General features: G+C 40.2%; 1 protein-coding gene and 1 pseudogene across 1 annotated transcript; one reads left to right on the forward strand and one right to left on the reverse strand.

Annotated features, from left to right (window-relative positions):
- Positions 1-1,128: 1,128 nt before the first annotated feature.
- On the forward strand, positions 1,129-4,914 carry LOC139926063 (cytochrome P450 2J6-like; annotated as a pseudogene).
- A 1,601-nt stretch (positions 4,915-6,515) lies between these two features.
- LOC139926062 (uncharacterized) lies at positions 6,516-20,818 on the reverse strand. Its single transcript, XM_071917636.2, has 22 exons — positions 20,690-20,818; positions 20,332-20,398; positions 20,069-20,239; positions 19,451-19,576; positions 19,120-19,260; positions 17,409-17,534; positions 16,990-17,022; positions 16,325-16,447; positions 16,002-16,124; positions 15,689-15,811; positions 14,662-14,784; positions 14,158-14,280; positions 13,235-13,360; positions 12,349-12,477; positions 12,070-12,162; positions 10,949-11,044; positions 10,415-10,510; positions 9,993-10,088; positions 9,300-9,401; positions 9,092-9,197; positions 8,248-8,364; positions 6,516-7,634 (listed from the first exon to the last, which is right to left on the reverse strand). Exons 1-22 carry the CDS (start codon positions 20,816-20,818, stop codon positions 7,556-7,558), a joined length of 2,448 nt encoding a protein of 815 aa, XP_071773737.1. The 3' UTR covers positions 6,516-7,555.
- Between the last annotated feature and the right edge of the window lie 210 nt (positions 20,819-21,028).

Here is a 21,028-nt window from a genome sequence, read left to right on the forward strand (position 1 = left end):
AATATCAGCTATTGCAAGTATCAATTAAAAAAATAACGGTATCGGCCTTCAAAAGCCCATATCGGTCGAACCCCAATTTGTGGCTCTTTTGAATTTCACTATACTGGCTTCACTGCTACTAGGTACTACTAACAGGCACTTTGTATTATTCTGTATTATACATGTTTCAAAGATTTCTGCTGTCTCCTTTCATAAAAATGTGATACATATGATATATTTTTTAAATGTTTCTGATGATGTTTTTCATGCCATGTCTTTTGTTTTACTGTTTTGGATTTCTGTAAAACAAAACGCCCAGGATGCATATGCATGAGAAAATATTTCACAGTAGTCCTTCCCATCTTCAAGTATAATATGGATAAATATGCCTAATAATGCTTATAATTAAAAATGTAAATGTAATGCTGTGTATTCCATTAGCTTTATACATTAGAATAAGATTAGTAAACATTCACGGGTCATGATATTAGTGTCAATATTTACACATGGGGAGTGACATTTACACTAGGCCTATATAGTTGGAACAGGTGTGTATTGCAGCCTATAGTACCAGGAAATATACAATATCACTAAGCAATTTGCCTCAGGCCAACACAAGAAAAATTAACACAGTTTTGAAGCAGATTTTGTCCATTTTAGGGAAATTTTATTTTATACCAGAAGAAATAGGCTATGATTTTTACTCTACTGACACCTGCAGGTGTCAAGAGAGATGTTTTGGATTAGGTGGTAATTTCATAAAAAGAAAAATAAATAAATAAAAGAAAACATGCTTCAAGCACCGATAACGTTAGCTTTATTTATGGAAGTTGCATTGAGGATAGAAGGCTTTATAGAGTTCCAGAAATATTAAGGATTCATATCGGCCTAGACAAGTTTTTCCTTTCGTTTCTTTAATAGCACTGTAATTACTGTTAAGACTTTTTTTTTTTTTTTTTTTCTTAGCAGGGACTCATACTGTACTTTCACCAGTGAAGTAAAGCGTTATGTAACATGCAGTAGGATATCCTATGCTTGCTATGGGAAACCCGCTCAATTACGACGCTCCGCCCCTTGTTGATTGAGTCGAGGTCAGAGTTCAGACTCCGCAGGAAAAGTGTTTATGTTCATTCATGGCGCAGCAGCGCAATGTTTCGTAGGGAAGGATGAACGTAATTTTTATTGCCCCCTGTTTTTATAGATGCCCATTCTGATATACTATAAGGACCAGGACCAAACCAGGCCAACCCTGTAGCTTGATATATAGCTTTGAGCAGGTGAAGGCAGCAGTCCTTGGGCTTTACCTTTTGTGGGGAACATTTTCTCTGTCGACTTCAATAAGACCCATGAGAATCTGACTCAGGTAAGACCTGCTCAGATGAAGAATCGTGCTACTTTCATGTATATGATGTATACGATGTAGTGTGTATTTGATGATGTATATGTGGTATGTATTATGTATATGATGGTATGTAAATCCCTCTGAGACATGCTTGTGATAAAGGGCTATAAATAAATATAACTACACTGACTAGACTTTCAGTAGCCAAGTATTTCTACCCACAGTAGAAAATGGGGTTTTATCATTTTTACCACTACAGGCCCAAATATACTGTATGGAGAAATGAAGAACTGTGTGTAAAATGAAACTTCTGGGATGTGATGTTTTCAGGTCTGCTTAAATTGTTGTGTAAAGTCTAATTTAAGGACAGACGATTTCAGAAAGCAACATTCACTTTCCAAATTATTTGGCACTTACACATCTGAATGCACATTGCACTGCAAAATTTAAGTTAATTTAACACTTTAGATAGTTTTGAGCACTCGCCTCAGAGCCATATCAGCTCTCTGAATGAATAAAACACTCGTAAACTCCAACTAATTGTCACTGCAAAAACAACACTTATTACCACTGGAAAATTTGCTTTGTGGCTGTCGGAAAAAAACATTTAAAAGTGATTTACGGAAATTGTACAGAAACTTTCTGCCACTTTTCAACCACACACTCACAACTCAAGGCGTAAGTCATGTATACCCTTTTTGCCTCTAATGTATTCTTCTCCTGGCAGTTAACAGAGAAGTACGGAGACGTGTACAGCCTGAGAATGGGCCCCACGTGGATGGTGGTGCTGAATGGCCTCGGCATCCTGAAAGGCTCTGCTGACCCAGGGAGACAGCCTGGCAGACCGCCCAATACTTCCCCTCCAGGATGATCTGGCCCCCAGTCAGGGTGAAGACTTGTTTCTTACTGTGCAGAAAGAAGATAGAGTATCTTTTGGGCAATTGCGGTTCAGCGATGATGCACAATTTCTACTTGGGGTAGAAGGAATAGTGACATTTTAGGTGGAAGTGCTGTAGTTCAGTTGAATGTAGCTAAAGTAAGAGAACTTAAAGGGTTGTTATTAAAAAGTACTCAAATGCTTTTTTATTTTCAATCTTTTGTGCATATTCAAAAATTGTTATCCCAAAAAAAAAAAAAAAAATCCTTTATTGTGGTGTGGTTCATTCCAGGAATTTGATGGGAAAATATTTTCAATCGTATTAACAAAGCTAATGAGAAGATTACTCTTATGTCTAAAAATTAAGCTTAAGTAGAAGTAAATACTAATAATGTTAAGACATAAAGATATTCAAAAGGTAATGTTACTCTAACAAGCTACTCAAGGTACACTAATAGAGTAGTTGTAAGTAGTTACTTTCCAGCTCTGACTACAGACAGACAGAGATGTTGAGCTCTTTTATATCAACACCTGTTCTTCTCAGTCTCTTCTTAATCTAGATTTCAGCCGTGGTCATTTTTCTCATCAGGTGTCATCACTATTCACTACTAATGGATATATGTGGAAACAGCAAAGGCGCTTTGCCCTCTTCACACTCAAATACTTTGGAGTTGGCAAGCAATCCCTGGAATCTGCCATAGTGGATGAATTTATGTATTTGTCCAAAGAAATTGCTGACCATAAAGGTAAAGATCAGATGCAAAAATCACCAACTTTTACAGAAATGTTGAGTCACAGTGATCTGACGTCATACGTAGGGTGGAAAGCATCTCACCCATCTTGTCTACACACAATTTAATTTGATAATTGTGCGTTTGACTGTGCAGGTAAGCCCTTTGATCCACACTTAATCATCAACAATGCTGTCTCCAACATCATCTGCTCCCTGGTGTTTGGTCATCGCTTTGAGTACGGGAATGAGAGGTTGATGAAACTGATGAGGAAGCTTGACACTGCTCTCCAGATTGAAGGCTCCATTTGGGCACAGGTGTTGTATTTCAAAGTTATTCATGAAACTTTAATGCTGTATACCATTCTAGCTCAATGTTTCCCACATCATGGAAACAGTTTATCATTCATGCATGTGTGCGAATTGTATGTACTTTACTGTATGCGATTACCTAAATAATATTGATTAATCATTTTATGTCATAGGCTACCACCATTAAATATTGTTTTACAGAGGTGTGACCAAGTCAACTTAGTCCCAAGTTAGTCTCAAGTTCTAAGGCACAAGTCTCAAGTCAAGTCCCAAGTCTAAATGTAGAATATCAAGTCAAGTCAAAAGAACAAGTCAAGAGTCCAGTATCAATTTATTTTTAAATGTAATGTCGTTTTATTAGTATAAACACTTGGCAAGAGCATCATGACTTTGATTTCTGTAATCAGTTTCAGCTTCAATAAATTCAGTCATTCCAAACAAATTCAGAAAACAGAATTTAAATTCTAAATCTTTCCAAGTCATCAAAGTACAAGTCAAAGTCAAGTCCCAAGTCACCAGAACCCAAGTCAAGTCTCAAGTCTTCTCTTCATGCATCAAGTCAAGTCTCAAGCAATTAAAATTATGACTAGAGTCTGACTCGAGTCCAAGTCATGTGACTCGACTGCCCACCTCTGTTGTTTTACAATTACACTGTCTCTTGCCCACAATCTTGTTTGCTGTCCTCTCCTCTGTGCAGCTGTACAACTCCTTTCCGGTGCTGATGAGGCGTTTGCCGGGTCCGCACCACACCATCCGTCACGTTTACGCTGACATCACGGACTTGATGAGAATAGAGATCGAAGGAAGACTGGGACCCGTCCGAGCCCAGAGACTACATCGACTGCTACCTGAATGAGATTCACAAGGTAGGCTGCTCACTTCCTCAAGGCGTGAGAGGAAGTGCAGGCATGCAGTTTGCAAAAAATCTAATTCTTTAATAGCTATAGATTATTTGAAGTTTAAAGTCCAAAAGTACAGTTCAGCTGTGTTTTGGCATTATTCTTAATTCCTAATATTTTACCTGGTGCCCCTAAAAGAAAGAAAGATTCAGACAGATTTTTCCCACCATATACCGTGTTACTCTTTAATAAGTTGTTATTGCAATCCAATCCTCAGGGTGTTACAATAATTCTCAATTTGACCTCAGTGCTGTTCGACAAGAGCCAGTGGGAGACGCCCTTCACCTTTAACCCAGGACACTTTCTGAATGAGGAGGGCACGTTTGTGAAGCGAGCTGCATTCCTCCCTTTCTCTGCTGGTAAGGAGCAACACAAGATATTAGTAATGTGAAAGATGAGTTCATATAGTACAGGAGATGTAGCATGAGATGTAGTTTGTACAGAAGACAAATTACCTTCCGTAATACCATTGCATTAATAGCTCAGTTCATATGTTGAAGACTTTGTATTTGTATCTACTGTACTGTCACTGAAAATAAATTTTTATAAACTTGCATTTAACTGATAAATTATTATTGTTGTTGTTTGATTTCCCTCCAGGTAAACGAGTGTGTCTCAGGGAGAGCCTGGCCAGGATGGAGCTGTTCCTCTTCTTCACCTCCCTCATGCAGAGCTTCACCTTCTCCATGCCTGCCGGGGTGAAGCCCGTCTTGGACTCGGCATCACTCTGGCACCCGTCTTCTATGAAATCTGCGCCGCCCTGCGTCAAGTGTGATTCTGTCCCTCACACTTCCTTTTATGATTGTCGCCAGTCATAATCTTTTTCATGTGCTTTCCAGTTGAATTTCAGAATAGTCTTTTTGAGACTGCGTTCTATAGATGATGTATTATCGTATAATATATTTCTGATATACTTTGAAGATTTGTCTTCTTGCTTACTGTTTTCTTTTCATGGTCTTAGTCAAGGAGTAATGTGCACATCTTTAAAAGATGTGTCACAAAAGCAAAACAAAACAAAACAAAGAAATTGGCTCACCACACTGTCATCAGAGATTTAAGCAACTTATCTGGATGGTGTAACAGAATGAAACTGAAAAAATAGTTAAAGGGGAATTGGCTTTTAGGTTGTTGTTGCTGGCAACAGTAGTATTTGTGTTTATTTCATGAGTTTTGATTTATTATTTCTCAAAACCAAGGAAAATACATTACTAATGTTATCAAATTTCATTGCCTGTGTTTGTTAAAAAAAATGATGGCCCTAAAAATCAGTTTTGAAGGAATTCCACATCAGCATCGGTATGTAGAGTTTTTCATATCATGTCAAGTTGTTCCATGCATTTTGCAGATTTTTTGCCATCCAACCAGCAAGAGCAAACACAGGCACTGGCACAACATCAACACAAGTACAACACTACATCAGAATAACTTACACAGGTTTAGCAATCTGTGTGTGCATTTCACTTTAACACTGAATTAAGAGGCTTTTTTTGTTGTTTAGGCTTAATTAGAGAAAAATACATGTTTTATGTAAAATCCTGAAGGGGAGTGGAGGGGAAAATGTTTGCAAACCTCTGGATCTTATCAGTGTCAGTGTATGGTGTGTTAGTTGTCTTCCAGTTAGGGCTGGAAAGAGCATTATGACCTGCTGATACAATACAGTTTATATGGAAGGCAAACAAGGACATGGACTTCCATATGTGGGATACGAGGGCAGATACTGTGTACTGATACGCTACACATACATGCACTGCAGTTCTGTTATGTCAAACCAAAGCTAATCATCCAAAGGTTAATAAGTAGTCACATAAGAGATTTACTGCTATTGTGTGTTATGTAAGATGCTTACATAAATTGGGTTAGAGGTTGTGATATCCTGTCAAGCACACAGTAACAACACAATAACTGTACTGTAGTTTGAAAACAAAGTTATCAACCACTGACCTTCCAAACAGGATATTAGAGTGATAGCATTATTATTAATTTAAGGGTGTTGAGTGGCAAACTGAGAGGTTTTGTATAATTTGACTGGGATTTAAAATTGCAACTCTTCAATCTGAAGATGGCTCGGATTCTAATTTGAATAACATGGAGCAAATACAAATTGCCATTGCCAATATCAATGAAGTATGGCATCCCAGTTAACTCACAAAGGTATGAGTGTCCCAATTGTGTGAATACAGTTAATCTTTATCGTTTTGAGTATATCTCCAATTTAACTCTTGAGAAGAAACTTGCAGTAACATTCTCTTAACAGACTCTTTCTTACTGTCACCATCATTAGACACTGAACCTCATCTAGTGTTCATATAAAATCCTTCAGGGTATTAAGAGACCATTCTGTATAAAGATAAAAAAAAATGTTGCATTTAATCGCTTTCAGCTGCCATATACAAACATTACAAATAATGAATTCATTGAACAATTCATGAAATGTAAACTATATGTGATAATATACAGCCCAGACTTTAGAAACAAATATCTGTCCACCCACTTAGTCACAGACTAATTAAACAGCCTTTATGGTACAGTCAAGTCTCTTCACTTCAACATAGGGGGCCGTCTTAAAGAAATACCTCAACATTTAACATTTTAGTTGGCTGTTTTTCTTCAGCAGACTCAATGTCTCAATGTGTGAAAAATGTTTCTACATTCATTGCTCAGTTTTCATAAAATGTCTGTAAGCATGATAACCATTCCTCAATGAAACCCAGGGGGAATGCTAGTGTAAAGGCTGATTCACATCTAAAACGATAAATAAAGATAACTATAACTAAAATAAGATCCAAATCGATAACTATAATTATATATCTGGTTCAATCTCTGAGCGATTGTTCAGATGCAGAGACAACGATAAAACATTTTCAACCAATCAAATAAAAGTTGTAAGAAAGATGGGGGCGGGAGAATTCAGGAGCTCACCGCAGTGATGCTTCGTTTGCTGAGATATCGTTGTAGTGTGAATGCTTGAGCAACAATATATCATTATAGTTTATAGTTATGTTTATAGTTATTGTTCTAGATGTGAATGGGCCTTAAAGCTGGCAAGTTAGGTAGATGTAGAATCTCATTCCCACATGATACATAATGTCTGGTGAGGAAAATTGTCCCATTAAAATTAAAAAAGTAAAAAAAAAAAAACTTTTCTTTGAATTTGATCTCCCCAATGAGGATCACTGGGCAATTTTTCAGGCAACAGTGAAAGGCAAAACTGCCCAAGGTGATGCCACAGCACATTTGCACTGATTCAGTTATATTTTATTTCATATTTTACCCTTTGTCTCACTTCCAATTCTCATTAGCAGGAATGTTGCCTTGTCATGTTGCCCAAAAAGTTGCCTGGTGGGTGCAGCCATAGTGTTGTGTTGTGTTGTGTTCCTCGGCTAGAGGAGCAACATAAAGCGTCTTTACAGTTCGATTCATCTCCCCTTCTTGTCTGGACACTGGATTTTGTAGCCCACCCTGTAGGCCTGCAGGTAAACACGTGCCTGGTTTATCCTGAAACCACAACCACACACACAGTAGATTGAGTACTATTGCGTTTGTGTGTGTGTGTGTGTACATTTGTATTAATGTGTCAGAGTTGGCTCAAGTCGTATTTAATTGCTTCCTGGTAACTGAAAGAATTGCAGAATTAGGCTAGATGCTGTTTGTACAAACTAATATGATGCTGCTGCCACAGCTCATGTTCTGTTGTTTTATTGTGATCTAACTTAATCTTTTATGTATATCATTTTATTTTTAAATTAGTATTCATGTCAGGTCTTAAAATTTCTATTGTAACATGCATCTCATTTCATATTTTTATGCCATGGTTTATAATGAACTTGAACTATTTACAAATATTTTTATGGCGTGCTTTAGCCTACTTAGGTGTCAGATGGGTGGTTAGTGCATGAATAATACAGATACAAGACAAAATACAACAGGAATGTACATGAAAGTCAATTTAGTATACTATCAACATCTCATCTTACACTAACTAAACAATCTTGTCATAAACCCCAGCCATCTGGAACTCCACTCCACGCACATTAAAATGAATTATTTTATGATTTCTACTCTATTTGACCCAGATCTGGAGGATGTGAGATTATGAATGCTTGGTCACCTGTATTTGGTGCACAGCTGAACTCCCAGGGGTCCACAGCGGTCAACATAACTCTCCCTAAACCCCTTTCTCACCGCTCGAGCCATACTCACCACCGTGGTGACCACAGGGCATGTCCTAGCACACACACACACACACACACACACACACACAGAGAGGCAAATAGATGAGAATTAAAGGTGCGATAAGTAATATTTTTACTGCCTTGATCAATACCAATGACTCCACCATGATTAGTTGGCCACAAATCTTTCTAGCAAGGGCATTGGCTTGCTACAATGTAATAATTTAAAAATGTCATTACAAAGTGCAAATAATATAATTTCAATGGAAGGCTTGTGAAACTGTGATGGGACAGCCATCTCATTTGTGATTACTACAGCAGAATAAAATGTAGATAATATCGCAATTAATTTTTCTGCCCCAAGATATGTATATATGTCACATTTTTCCATTACAATATATTGAATTTCAATATATTGTCCCATCCCTAATTGTGCTATATTACCTCTTCAGTAGACGTTTCTGTTGGATATCTGCTCTAATTACCTGGCTTACTCGTCTCTATTGTGAAAATGGGACTTTATTGTTAGTGTCAATTACAGGCCACTGTAAGCTGTGCCAGAGACCTGTTGATGTTGTTGCAATCCCTTAAGAGTTCAATGAAAGGCCGAGATTACTTACTGCCCCTTTAAATAGTTGTACACTACTGATAAGATGCGGCAAAAGAAAACTTGACTGAAAAAGCAGACCAGCAGTGAGCAGGAGACTCACAGTGGATCACAGAAAAGCCATTATCACCTCAGACAGCGTTCTTCTTGCTGTCGCTGTTGTTCCTACTTACAGTCTCTCGCAGCGCAGGCCGGCGGTGCCTTCTGGGCAGGTGCAGGTGTTGTGAGGACTGCAGGTGGCTCCATGTTGACAAGGCGGCACACAGGGCGTGGTCACCGCTACAGACACAGAAAAACAAACAGTCTTAGTGCAAGGCAAAGGTCTTATCGCATACAGACATACAGGTAGGTATGCACACACACACACACACACAGACTCACCGGTTTCACAGAGACTCCCAGTAAATCCACTAGCACAGCGACATCTGTTGAGGCCCACACACACACCACCGTTCTTACATGGTTTCTGACACTGCACAGGCTCTGAGGAGAGAGAGGGACCAACATTTACCAACATTTTTAAGCCAATATACAGTAAATATTTATAGTATAAACTCGTATAGTATCATTTTATTTTAGTTTAGTTTAGTTTTAGTTTGGAAAAATTGGTTTGATTTGATTTGGGAAATCAATACAACCTACAGGTTACAGCGGACAGTGACCCAGAGTAACATCCAAATCCAAACAGCAGTGGACTAGACCAGCTGGACTCCATGGGTTCCTGCGTGTTTGTTTTATGGTAATATGACCATGGGGATAAAGGACTGTTGAGTTTTGTTTTCCTTGTAGGCCTCTATCTGTGATCAGTGGCCAGAGGGAAGTAGAATGAATTCCCTCTGCCCACAGACTGATCTAGTTTCTGATTTTAGGGTTTTTAGAAAAACAAATTCAATACTACTCTGAAAATATAATTGTGTTTTTCTTTATATTCACATCATGGTGCTCACCAGCTGGAGATCATAGTTTACCCAACCGTTGTATTCACCACTGGACCACCAAGAGAGACACAGACCAGCAGTAATATTTCAGTTTTGCGACACTGGACAGACACAGTAGCAGAGTGTGACACCTCACCTATCTGGCAACGAGCTCCCTGCCACCCACTGACACATGTGCACTTGTTGACATCCACACATCTCCCCCCGTTTTGACAGGCAGGTGTGCAGAGGGCTGGAAAAAACACATACACACACACACACACACTAAGCAGGAAAATGACACTTGCAGGTAACACACTTATCAGCTGATTGTAGGTTTTTAGATGATTAGTGAACTATTTTTTTTCCCTCTGTAATGGTGTTAGCCATGTGAAATTTTACATTTTTCACTGTCTCCACTGACAAAACACCATAAAATTGTAGGAATGAATCACTTGGTATAGCTAACAAGCATAGAGACAGACTGGTAGAGGTGATAGCAAGTTAGCTGCCAACCCACAAGCACCTGGATGGCCTGGATACATCTATGCCAGATGTGTTGATAGTTTTGTTACTCACGCGAGAGGCACTGGGGGCCGATGTAGTCAGAGGGACACTGGCAGAACTCAGGCCCCACACAGCGACCACCATTAGCACACGGCAACTCACACACCGCTGAGAGAGAGAGAGAGAGAGAGAGAGAGAGAGAGAGAGAGAGAGAGAGAGAGAGAGAGAGAGGCAGGGGAGTGAAAGAGGGATGAACAGGAGAGAGAGGAAAACAAATTAAATGTGGGACCAGGGTAAATAAAGATGAAATAATAGGGAGATAAAAGAAAAATCAACTCAAACTTTATTGTCGCACAAGGGAAATTTTGGTTTGCAGCAGAATATAAACACATCATAAAAAAACAATAAACCACAATAAAAACAATAAAAATACATAGCATTAAAGCACTATAAAACACATAACTAATCACCACAACAAATACCCATACAGACCAAATTGAATTGGTAAGACCAGACAAGGAGTCATAAGTTTGATCGAGCGTAAAAAAGGTGCAATAAAGTTCTTGTATGGGCCTCTACTGTGTGATGATGTCAGAGCCAGTTCACCTGTGTGGCAGCCAGCTCCAGTCCAGCCAGTAGGACACAAACACTTGTTCCAGCGCATACAGGTTCCTCCATGGGCGCAGGGCGGGGAGCACATGGCTGAAACACACAACCAACATGCACTTCACATATCCATGACTTACAGTGTGGTATATGACATGTATATGATGGTATGTAAAGCCCTTTGAGACTTGACTGTGATAAAGCGCTATATAAATAAACACGACTAGGACCTTTGGAAGAAAAGGAAAGATATTTAAAAAAGTCCTTGGAGGATGTGACCCTTGCTTTCTGCCACCAACATCGCTGACATGACTGAGGTCTGCAGTTAAACTCCTCAATCTATCATTTCATGATATATACATAACACGCTACATCTTATTCACAGCCTGTCTCCGTATTCCGGTGAAAACCCTTAAGGAGTAAAAAAGTACCAATGCAGTTCAGTATTTCACTTCAAGGTGGGTGAAACTATCCAAAAGTACTTCATCTTCAAGGGAAAAAAATGTTCCTAATTACTAAACAGATAAGATAATATTACATTTATAAATTATTGCATTTATTATTGTCATGTCTGTCTTTATCAGTGGAAAAACAATGAAATTTCACCCCCTCCATTCTGACACGATTATTACAACCGACGACATGTCATTGGTCTTCGGTAAATAAAGTCCATTATTTAAAGGATAAGGCTGGTGTTTTTTAATGCATTGCTTACCGTCAACAAATCCTATGAAAATAACAAAATCAGCAATGATTTTGTTTTGCCAACAAGTCTCGTCCATGTAGCCGGTGCCCAATGCAGCCATGTCCCAGCAGCCATAGAACTCCATTGTATAAAAAAAAGGATAAAAAACACGTCACAGAGCCATGCCGTTGCTCTGGGCAACATATTTCATCATCGCACGGCTAAAAACGGTACGTGGGAAGTCAGAAAGTAACGGGAGTACAGCAAACGCATTGTTGATTTTGTTATTTTCATAGGATTTGTTGACGGTAAGCAATGCATTAAAAAACACCAGCCTTATCCTTTAAAGCATCCACCAAATGGCAAATGTTATGATGCTGACAATTCCATATATACAGTATATTCACGTACAACATACACATGTGTAGGTTTGTACCTGAGCAGCCCAGACCAGGATAGCCTGGAGGACAGTCACAGCTGTTTGGGGCAACACACACTCCGTAGTTTTGACATGGAGTGTCACACACCGCTGGAAAGGTGGAAAGGTTATTATACACATTATCACTCCTTTATGAACTGGTGATACTAAAACCCAAATAAAGTGAGAAATGATGTCATCCAAGAGCAATTCCTATTGCAATACAAATTCAACCATTTTTTTTGTAAATTTCATCCTGATTGGTGCATTAACATAGATGTATAACGTTTGACTCACGCTGGCACTTGGTGAGGTCGTCAGTTCGAACATTATACCCTTCCCTACAGGTGCAGTTGAACCCACCGGGGTGGTTCACACACTGCTGCTCACAGCCTCCATTTGTGAAGTCCCCACACTCGTCCACATCTTAAAAAGAGAGACAGAGGGACAGTTAGACAGGCGGACAGTCCATGCTTCCACACCGCAACACAATCAACAAGAACAGACTGGATGGTGGTCCAGTCTTTTCCTTTACAGCTGAGCGGCCAGGGAAACTGCCAAGAAGTGGTCAGCCAAGAGTTGTCCACAGCTGAACCTTTTGCGGTCATCGGCCAATCAAATTAAAGCCAATCAGATTCCCACACTTCTTTGTTTTCCTACCTTCCTATCCTTCCTGATGTGATTTTGTTTGTTCTGCCTGGCAAGTGCAAAATGGATGAGAAGTTGATTACAGCCATTCAAAGCTTTCCAGTTCTCTAGAACTTTTATTTGAAAGACTACAGGAGCAAATGTCTAAAAAATTATGCTGGGTTGGTCGGTTGCATCTATCATTACAGTTGATGGTAAGCTCTAAAGTTATTTTATTTAATTTTAAATATTATATGCGCGTAATGTTAACATAGCCTATCAAACTTGGCAGCAGAGCTATGACCTAATATCAAATAAAGTTAGCAGTTCAATAAAAGCAACAGTAACACAACACAAAATCACTGAGAATATCCTGCAATGTATAAATACATGGCTTATTTTCTTTTGTAGCTGCCAGAGACGACTACATAGATCCAATCAGAGCCTCTTGCAACGCCCACAATCAGTCAGAACAGAGCGACCCATCAACAAAGTTGCTCGCAGTGTGAACAAGCAGAGCGACGTACCGACTGATCAAGTGAAAATGAAGCCTCACCCAGACAGCTCCTCAGGTCCGCACCCAGCTTCCATCCTGCTCTGCAGCTGCAGTGCAGGTGGCCCTCAGCCCTCACAGTGCATGTGTGGTCGCAGCCACCATTTCTCAGCTCACAAGATGTAACATCTGACCAGGTGGGAAAGAAACATGTGATCATTAAAAAGATTTACTATATGCACAAGGACAAATTACATACACGGCATGTTATCCATTAAAACACTCTCCTCGTTTGGGGAAATTGAACTCTCAGGCTGAGGACACTTTTTGACAGTGATAGAGTACAGGCTACGGTAAGAAAATCAAATGAAGAGTATTAGGCTGTTCTTGTAGGGAAATACACACACACACTCACACATAACTGTAATGTGTTAAAGATGCTGCGTGTTGCATTTTTAAACATCAATATATCATTGTCAAATTAATCTATCATCTGATATATCATCTGGAAAAGAAGATAATAGTAGTAGTGGTGATAATAGTGAAAAGATAATACAGTACAGTATACGATAAGCCATGCAATATAAAACATGATTAAAAAAGTCTACTCTGAGTTAAAAGTGCTATGTGGAACAATTTGAAATGTCAATATATCATTGTCAAATTAAGGGTGATACCTTGGTATAATTACCATAAAATAATGGTCGAGACAATTGGAAGCCTCTATCTCACACCACTGGTATTGTTTGTATTAATGTTTCTCAAAATTAAGACCACATTTCCCATAAACCCTGTTGCCTCCTGTCACAAAGAGGCAATCCATAGCTTCACTTTACTGATTATACTGATTATACTAATTATACTAATGTCTCAAAATCAATGTGGTAATGATGTATCGATGGTAAAATGCTACATGTAGCACCTTCTCTAACACTTTTCCTTCATGCCGGGTTACATAATAAACACACACACAATGAGGAACATACTGACGCAGCGGAGGTTGTCCGTGTGTAGAAGCAGTGGAGGTGGACAGTGACACGTGTGTCCTCCAGGTGTGTTGGTACAGCCGTGGGAACAGCCGCCGTTCTGGAGCTTACATTCGTCAATGTCTAAGCACACACACACACACACACATACAGAGACATTGAGGTAAACATCTTCTTTCTTTTTGACTCCCTCATTGCTCCTGTGCAACAGATACCTGACTAAGTTCACCCTCTTCCTCATCTCTCTGTGGAACTCGCTGCATGTTCTTTTACTTCATGTTCGCACACTTCACTGTTAACGTATACAAACATACATGTGCACACACACAAACGGAGATAGTGAGAGAGACAGAGAAAGACAGAGAGATAACACATTCATGGCAGTTTTTGCATCTGCACCATACTGGTAAATCGCTAAGGCTCAGCCAGTTTAAAAAACAGACTTAAAACTGGTAATGAGTGGATCCATAAACACAGGTCAGTGGATGAGTGTCAGTAACTGACCCACACAGCTGTGGCCATCGATGTGCAGCTGGTAGCCGGACCTGCAGGAGCACTGGAAGGATCCCTGAGTGTTGGTGCACACCTGCTCACACGTCCCATTCAGTGCCAAGCACTCGTCCACATCTGAATATAAGAGAGCCGAGGGAGGTTCAGTTAACTATTTTCTCATGGCAAAAAAAAGAGTCTACGCCAGGGTCAGAAAGTATCTACAAGTAGGTTTTAGCTCTTGTTTCAACCAGCTTGGAGCACCAGATGAGTGGTGGGGTTTCCCACAGAGGATAATACAATGAGAGACAGAGCGTATGGTGGGGGGGGGCAAATCTGGCCTTGGCTTTTGGAGATAATGCAGTCCTGGGAGAGACAATTCCTCTATTGCCCTCTATTGACTGCCAGAAGTATAACTTGGAACTCCACCCACCTCAATACAAGTCAATGGGACCAAGGCCCAGAAGTTATAGTCTCAATAGCTAATTTTATTTCTTCTAATAGTTCCCATATGGTGATTTTCAAATAACTGTGCCATTAAGAAGATATTGTATTGCATGTAATGGGGCACGTCTGCATAATCCTCTTCTTGGCAATGACAACCCCAGGCTTCATGCTGCCGTGCTTCATGAACATATAATGCAATATGGGCTGGTCTTTTTTGCAGCTGTGGGCTTCAGCATGGCTCCACCTGCTCCACTATTTTACTCTACTACGCAAACTCTGGATCCTGTCTAGAGTTTTCTACAGTGCATAGTGTGAAATATTTGAAAGTCCAATTAGTGTACTTTTCTGAGGTTGACAATTTATGCCAAACTATCTGAATTTTAAGTTGGTAAATCTCACCTATCTGGTGCGCCAAGTAGGTTAAAAGAAAAGACGGAGATTATACTATTTGACCCAGGTCTTGGCTGTCTGATTAATGTTACTTCCTGGAGCTGCTGACCCTTCAGTGACAGTGAATAATCTTCATTTACACACAAACCCTAGTCCATTGCAAAAAGTTCTTTCTTTCTTTCTTTCTTTCTTTCTTTTGTTTTACCTGTGCAGTTGTGTCCATCCCGGTGTAGCTGGTAGCCTGTGGCACACTGGCAGCTGTATCCTCCTGGCTCATTGGTACAGTTGTGGTCACAATGGCCGTTGCCCAGTGCGCACTCATCAATGTCTGTAACCAAGGACAATCCCGAAGGACATGGTGTCTTGCAAATGTTGCATACCAAAGTACTACTGACACACCTATATATTATTTGCATGACATAAGAATTGTTGGCAGACACTCAACACATACATGCGCAAGTGAGCATGCACAAGTGAACACACACACACACACACACACACACACACTGCTCACCCACCAAAACAAGAGTGGCCATCCCCATTGAAGCCCTGGTAGCACTGGCAGAAATAGGAGCCAATTATATTGCCACAACGAGCATTGGTGTCGCAACCATGATAACCTGATGCACATTCATTTTCATCTGGGGAGAGAGAGAGAGAACACAGAGATCCTTTTACTCAATTAAAAATTCTATTCAGTTCTATTCCGTAAACTTTATTCATCCGCACAGGGCAATTTTCGTGGCAGGCATAAAAGCATGCATTAAAATACACAAGGAAGCTGAACCAGTGTACAGGAAACTGAGTTTTCCATAGAGGGACGACAACACTAATTGCTTACCTTCGCAGTGTGTGCCGTTTCCCCGGTAACCTGGCCGGCAAACACATTTGTAACTCCCAAGCGTGTTCTCACACACACCCTGACCATCGCACACCACAGGACTCTCCTTACATTCATCCACATCTGGGACATAATGAGACAGAGAGAAGTAGGGGAAAGGGCGCACTTGAAACACTTTTAAGAACGGCACATGGGGGATTTTTATTTATTGCTGTGAAATTAGTTGTGATGAAACATTCTACTGCCAGTAAAGAAACCAACTGTCGCCAGTACAATGCTCTGATATGGGAAGATTTTTGTTGTTGATGATTTTGTAATGACTGTGTATTGACTGTACTGAAACCTATGATTTGAACAGGACACCCACATTGTCTAATTAGGAAATTTCTAGTGAATTAAACTATTCCTCATATTGTGGGGACCCTCAAGGACTCCAGGGGGTCCCAGGACCCCACTTTGAGAACAACAGCTATAGAACATAGAGTAGCATCGATGGTCATTATCAAAACTGACATCATATATAGAGAAAAACCTGAAAACATTATCTTTCACAGCAAGAACACTGGCAAATGGGAAAGCTTGGCTAAAGCATTTGGCTGTTATCTTGACAAATTGTGCAATTATTAAGCAAGCAGTATGTGTTAAGCATAGAAAGTGTATCATACCTTGACACACAGAGTAGTCTGGACACACAGGACCTAAGAGGGACCAGAGACCAGAAGTGCAGAAGTGAAGAGGGAAAAACAAAACAAAAGGGAAAAGTCAAAAAGAAGAAGATGAAACAAAGTGTCAGATTAACAGAGCCAAAACTGGAGAGGGCCAGAAAGGAAAGGACATTCTCATCAATGTAAAGGATAAAGAGATGAGATGGGCTGGGAAAGATAAACAACCACACAGAGAAACAAAGCACAGATGCAACAAAGCAGCAGATTAAAGCGTGTTATGCCTGCAAAGCATTCAATCCTGTCAGCAGTGCTCTGGCTTATTAGGACTGGGGCAACTCAGGTATGAGGAACTCATTAGAACAGATAAAAATCTTGATCTCAAACTTAACCAGGTGTGGTGAAGCTTATGGCAGACTTACCAACACAGGCAGGGGCCTCTGCTCTGAAACCCGGCTGGCACTGGCATACAAAGCTACCAGGAGTGTTCACACACACATTCCCCAGCTCACGGCGACACTGTTCCTCAAAGCTGCACTCATCCACATCTATAGAAAAAAACAAGGAGTTTAAATCTCTGGAGTTTAAATCTCTGTCTGTCTATTATTCAGAAACTGCATTTCCCATTTGTTGTGTTGAACTGGTATCAGTGTCAGATAAAATGCTTAAAAATGTAAAATTGTCATTGTACACCATGATACATCCACATTCCACAGTCAGGCACACCAGAGGTCAACATTGTAAACAAAATACCCTGCATTTGGAAATCTGCCTATGTCCTCCCCCTGTAAATAACTATAGGCCTCTTTCTAAACTGCCTGTCCTTGCTCAGACACTGGAAACATTAGTGAGTGAAGGAGTTTTTAGGCTCAGACAATATATTATTCAAGAATCAATCAGATTTTAGTTAACAACACAACAGTATAATTACAGCAGCCTTAAAGGTTGTAAATTATTTTATTGAGTCCTTGGACAATAAACACTCCTGTGCAGCTCTTTTTTATACAATGCATTTGATACTGTTGACCACACTATATTGAGGGAAATGCTTATTAGTATGGGTGTATCAGTTTTAGCTGTCAACCCGGTAACAGTTGGTTTGGATTAGTTGATGGACTTACTTTAAAATCTCTTAATGTCTGCATGGGTGTGCCTCAGGGATCAGTACTGGGTCCTCTTTTGTTCACTATTCATATCAATAGTCTTGGTCAAAATGTGCCTAATGCATGTTTCTACTTTTATGCTGATGACATGATTATATACCATTCAAATGAGGCTCTTGAACATTTGAAAGTTGCATTTAATTTGATTCAGTCTCAGTTTTTGTGAGCTCAAGCTTGTCCTAAGTGCAGACAAAACAAAGATGTTGTTTTCAAAGCATCAGCCCAGTGTCTGTGGTTGTTAGACATGGTTTATCATGGTGCTGTGAGATTTGATACAAATTTTAAGTTCTTGACTCATCATTGCAATTTGTATGCTAGGGCTGGTTTTACTTCTCTTTCCATGCTTAGACGCAGTCACTGGCTTACTTTTATATATAAGTCCATTTTAGGGAAGCTTTTGTCATATGTATATAAACTGTGGGTCTCATTATAGTCTGAGGTCCCAAGACTCTCTTTTGCTTAACATACCCAAAGCTCCAACAGAGCTGGAGAAAACAATCATTCATGGTTGCTGCCCCTCTGCTTTGAATATTTTGCAAAAGGACTTGAAACTTAATCAACTGGAACTCTCACTGAATTTGAAGAGATTGTCAGGTCTTTGGAACATGACTCTATTGGAAATTGCCAATGTTATTAGTAAGATGCTTGCTATGAATTCGCATTTCACTTAATCACCTGCAACTTTCTCTCTCCCTCTCCTCTTGGTTGTCTTTCCTTCCCTCTCTGTCTCTCTCTGTCTCTCTCTCTCTCACACTTTCCTCTCACCTCCCAGCTTTCCCCTCCTTCCATCTCCTTCTAATTCTCTCTACTTTATTGTAGGCTACTTTTACATTTTGTTGTTCTGTATGTAATTTCCCTGTCTGCAACTTTCCATTTTGCTGCTGTCTTGGCCAGATCCCCCTTTAAAAAGAGATGGGATCTAAGCTAAATAAGATAAAAAAATAAAATAAAATGGAAAATCGACCCTCACCTACACAGCCTTGTCCATTAGGAGCCATTACATATCCCAAAGGGCAGGAGCAGGTGAAGGAGCCAGGAGTGTTTTGGCATTCAGCATTACCCTGACAGGCCTGCAGACCTGTCACTGCAGCCAGTGCACACTCATCTATATCTGTAAAACACATGAGGCAGACATGCATTATGACTAGGCATACACTGGATATGCAGAGTGGAAAAATTAAGAATTTAGCATCTGTCAAAACTCTCCATCCAACTCAGAAACGAACATGCTCTCACACACACACACACACACGAAGAATCTCTCTCTCTCTCACACACACCACACACACACACACACTTACCCTGGCATCCGGCAGCACCAATCAGGTAACCACGGAGACAGCTACATGAGTAGGAGCCAGGGGTATTAGTGCAGTTGGCGTGGAGACCACACAGTCCTGTCCCCTCTCCTTCACACTCATCAACATCTGATAAGGAGAAAGAAGATAATAAACTGTACTAAACGCAGATCACTGCACACAATAAGATATATAAAACATGATTCAAATGTTTGCTTTGTGTTTAAGGTGCTACATGTAACATTTGGAAACATCAATATATCATTGTCAAATTAATAGTGATTCCTTGGTATAATTACAGTAAACAAATGAGACCATGATAATTGTCTAGACAATTGGCAGCTGCTATCTCACACATCAAATTAAGACCATATTCTCCATAAATGCCATTACTTCCAGTTGCAAAGAGGATCTTTGCTTCTTCTGCAAAATCCGTCCCGGTGGCACACAATTGAAAGTGCAGTGTAGAAGCTAGTAGAGGCTGCCAACCCTTCTCGGCAATCATCTAATTTGTTTCCAGTAATTATATGTCTCAAAATGAATGTGTAATTAATGATTTAGTGATGTTAAAATGCTACATGTAGCACCTTTAAGCACTGATTCTGCTGAGCTCCTTCTCACCGTGACACTCTGCTCCCTCCAGAGTGAAGCCCACAGTGCAGGTGCAGTTGTCTCCATCCTCCACCGTGCCAGAAGGACAGCCGCAGCCAGCGCTGTCGCCCAGCACCACCTGGTTCCCTGGACACGGAGGGGCAGGACTGGGGCCCGGGGAAACTGTGGTAGTGAGGAGGGCTGTTGATTTAGATGATGAGAATAAAGATGAACGTCAGGATAAGATGCCTGGCAAGTAAAAAGAGCAAGCAACAAAAGGCAAAGAAGCTCACGTGTAGTAAGTTTGTAGCTTGGTGTAGTTTCGCTGAGATTTCCAATAGCATTCTCAATCACATGGTTCTGAAACAGAAGAGAACAGACCGAATTTTATTTATGCAGTCAGCATCCAACATGGACTTCACAGACTATTATACAAATGTTCAACACTGAAACAGGGAACTGCTGAGCCAATTTCATGATCCCTTTTACCCTTCTTCAGTGGCAGATGGATTGGTTACCACTTAATGATGCCCAGTGAATGCAAATAAGTTTAGACAATTACAGCAAAGTAGATCCAGCAGCACGCTAATGACTATAAGACACCAGATTCTCTTGCATAGTGATGAGCGTCCTTGTTCCCCCGTCACTTGCCTGGCTGTTGGTGAACTGTGCCTCAGGGTGTTTCAGGACCTCGTTTTCATTGTCCGGGGGGCTGGTCACAGGCTCTGCTGCAGACAAAACCACCAGCAGAGCTGACAGGAGAGTCCAGAGGTGAGTCATCACCTGAATCTATGGGGACAGGTATACTGTGTGGCTATTAATTTAGAAGCAGGGCAAAAAAGAACAGGGCAGAGCAGAGGTTAATAATGCATAAAATAGCTGCAACGATGTGAGACAATTAAAGGTTACCGAGTTCAGTGAAACTTAACTCACATAAATTGTTCTCTGACAGTCACACCAGTCATATAGTTCACGTCTAGACATGTAAAA

The sequence above is a fragment of the Centroberyx gerrardi genome, chromosome 9 (genome assembly GCF_048128805.1).
Source record: "Centroberyx gerrardi isolate f3 chromosome 9, fCenGer3.hap1.cur.20231027, whole genome shotgun sequence".
Classification (NCBI taxonomy): Eukaryota; Metazoa; Chordata; class Actinopteri; order Beryciformes; family Berycidae; genus Centroberyx; species Centroberyx gerrardi.

Coding starts and splice junctions, on each gene's coding strand:
- LOC139926062 (XM_071917636.2), bottom strand. CDS start 20,818: ATGACTCACCTCTGGACTCTCCTGTCAGCTCTGCTGGTGGTTTTGTCT. Junction 19,261..19,450: donor TGGTGCTGCCGGATGCCAGG/GTAAGTGTGTGT, acceptor TGTGTTTTACAG/ATATAGATGAGTGTGCACTG. Junction 14,281..14,661: donor CGATGGCCACAGCTGTGTGG/GTCAGTTACTGA, acceptor GTGTGTGCTTAG/ACATTGACGAATGTAAGCTC.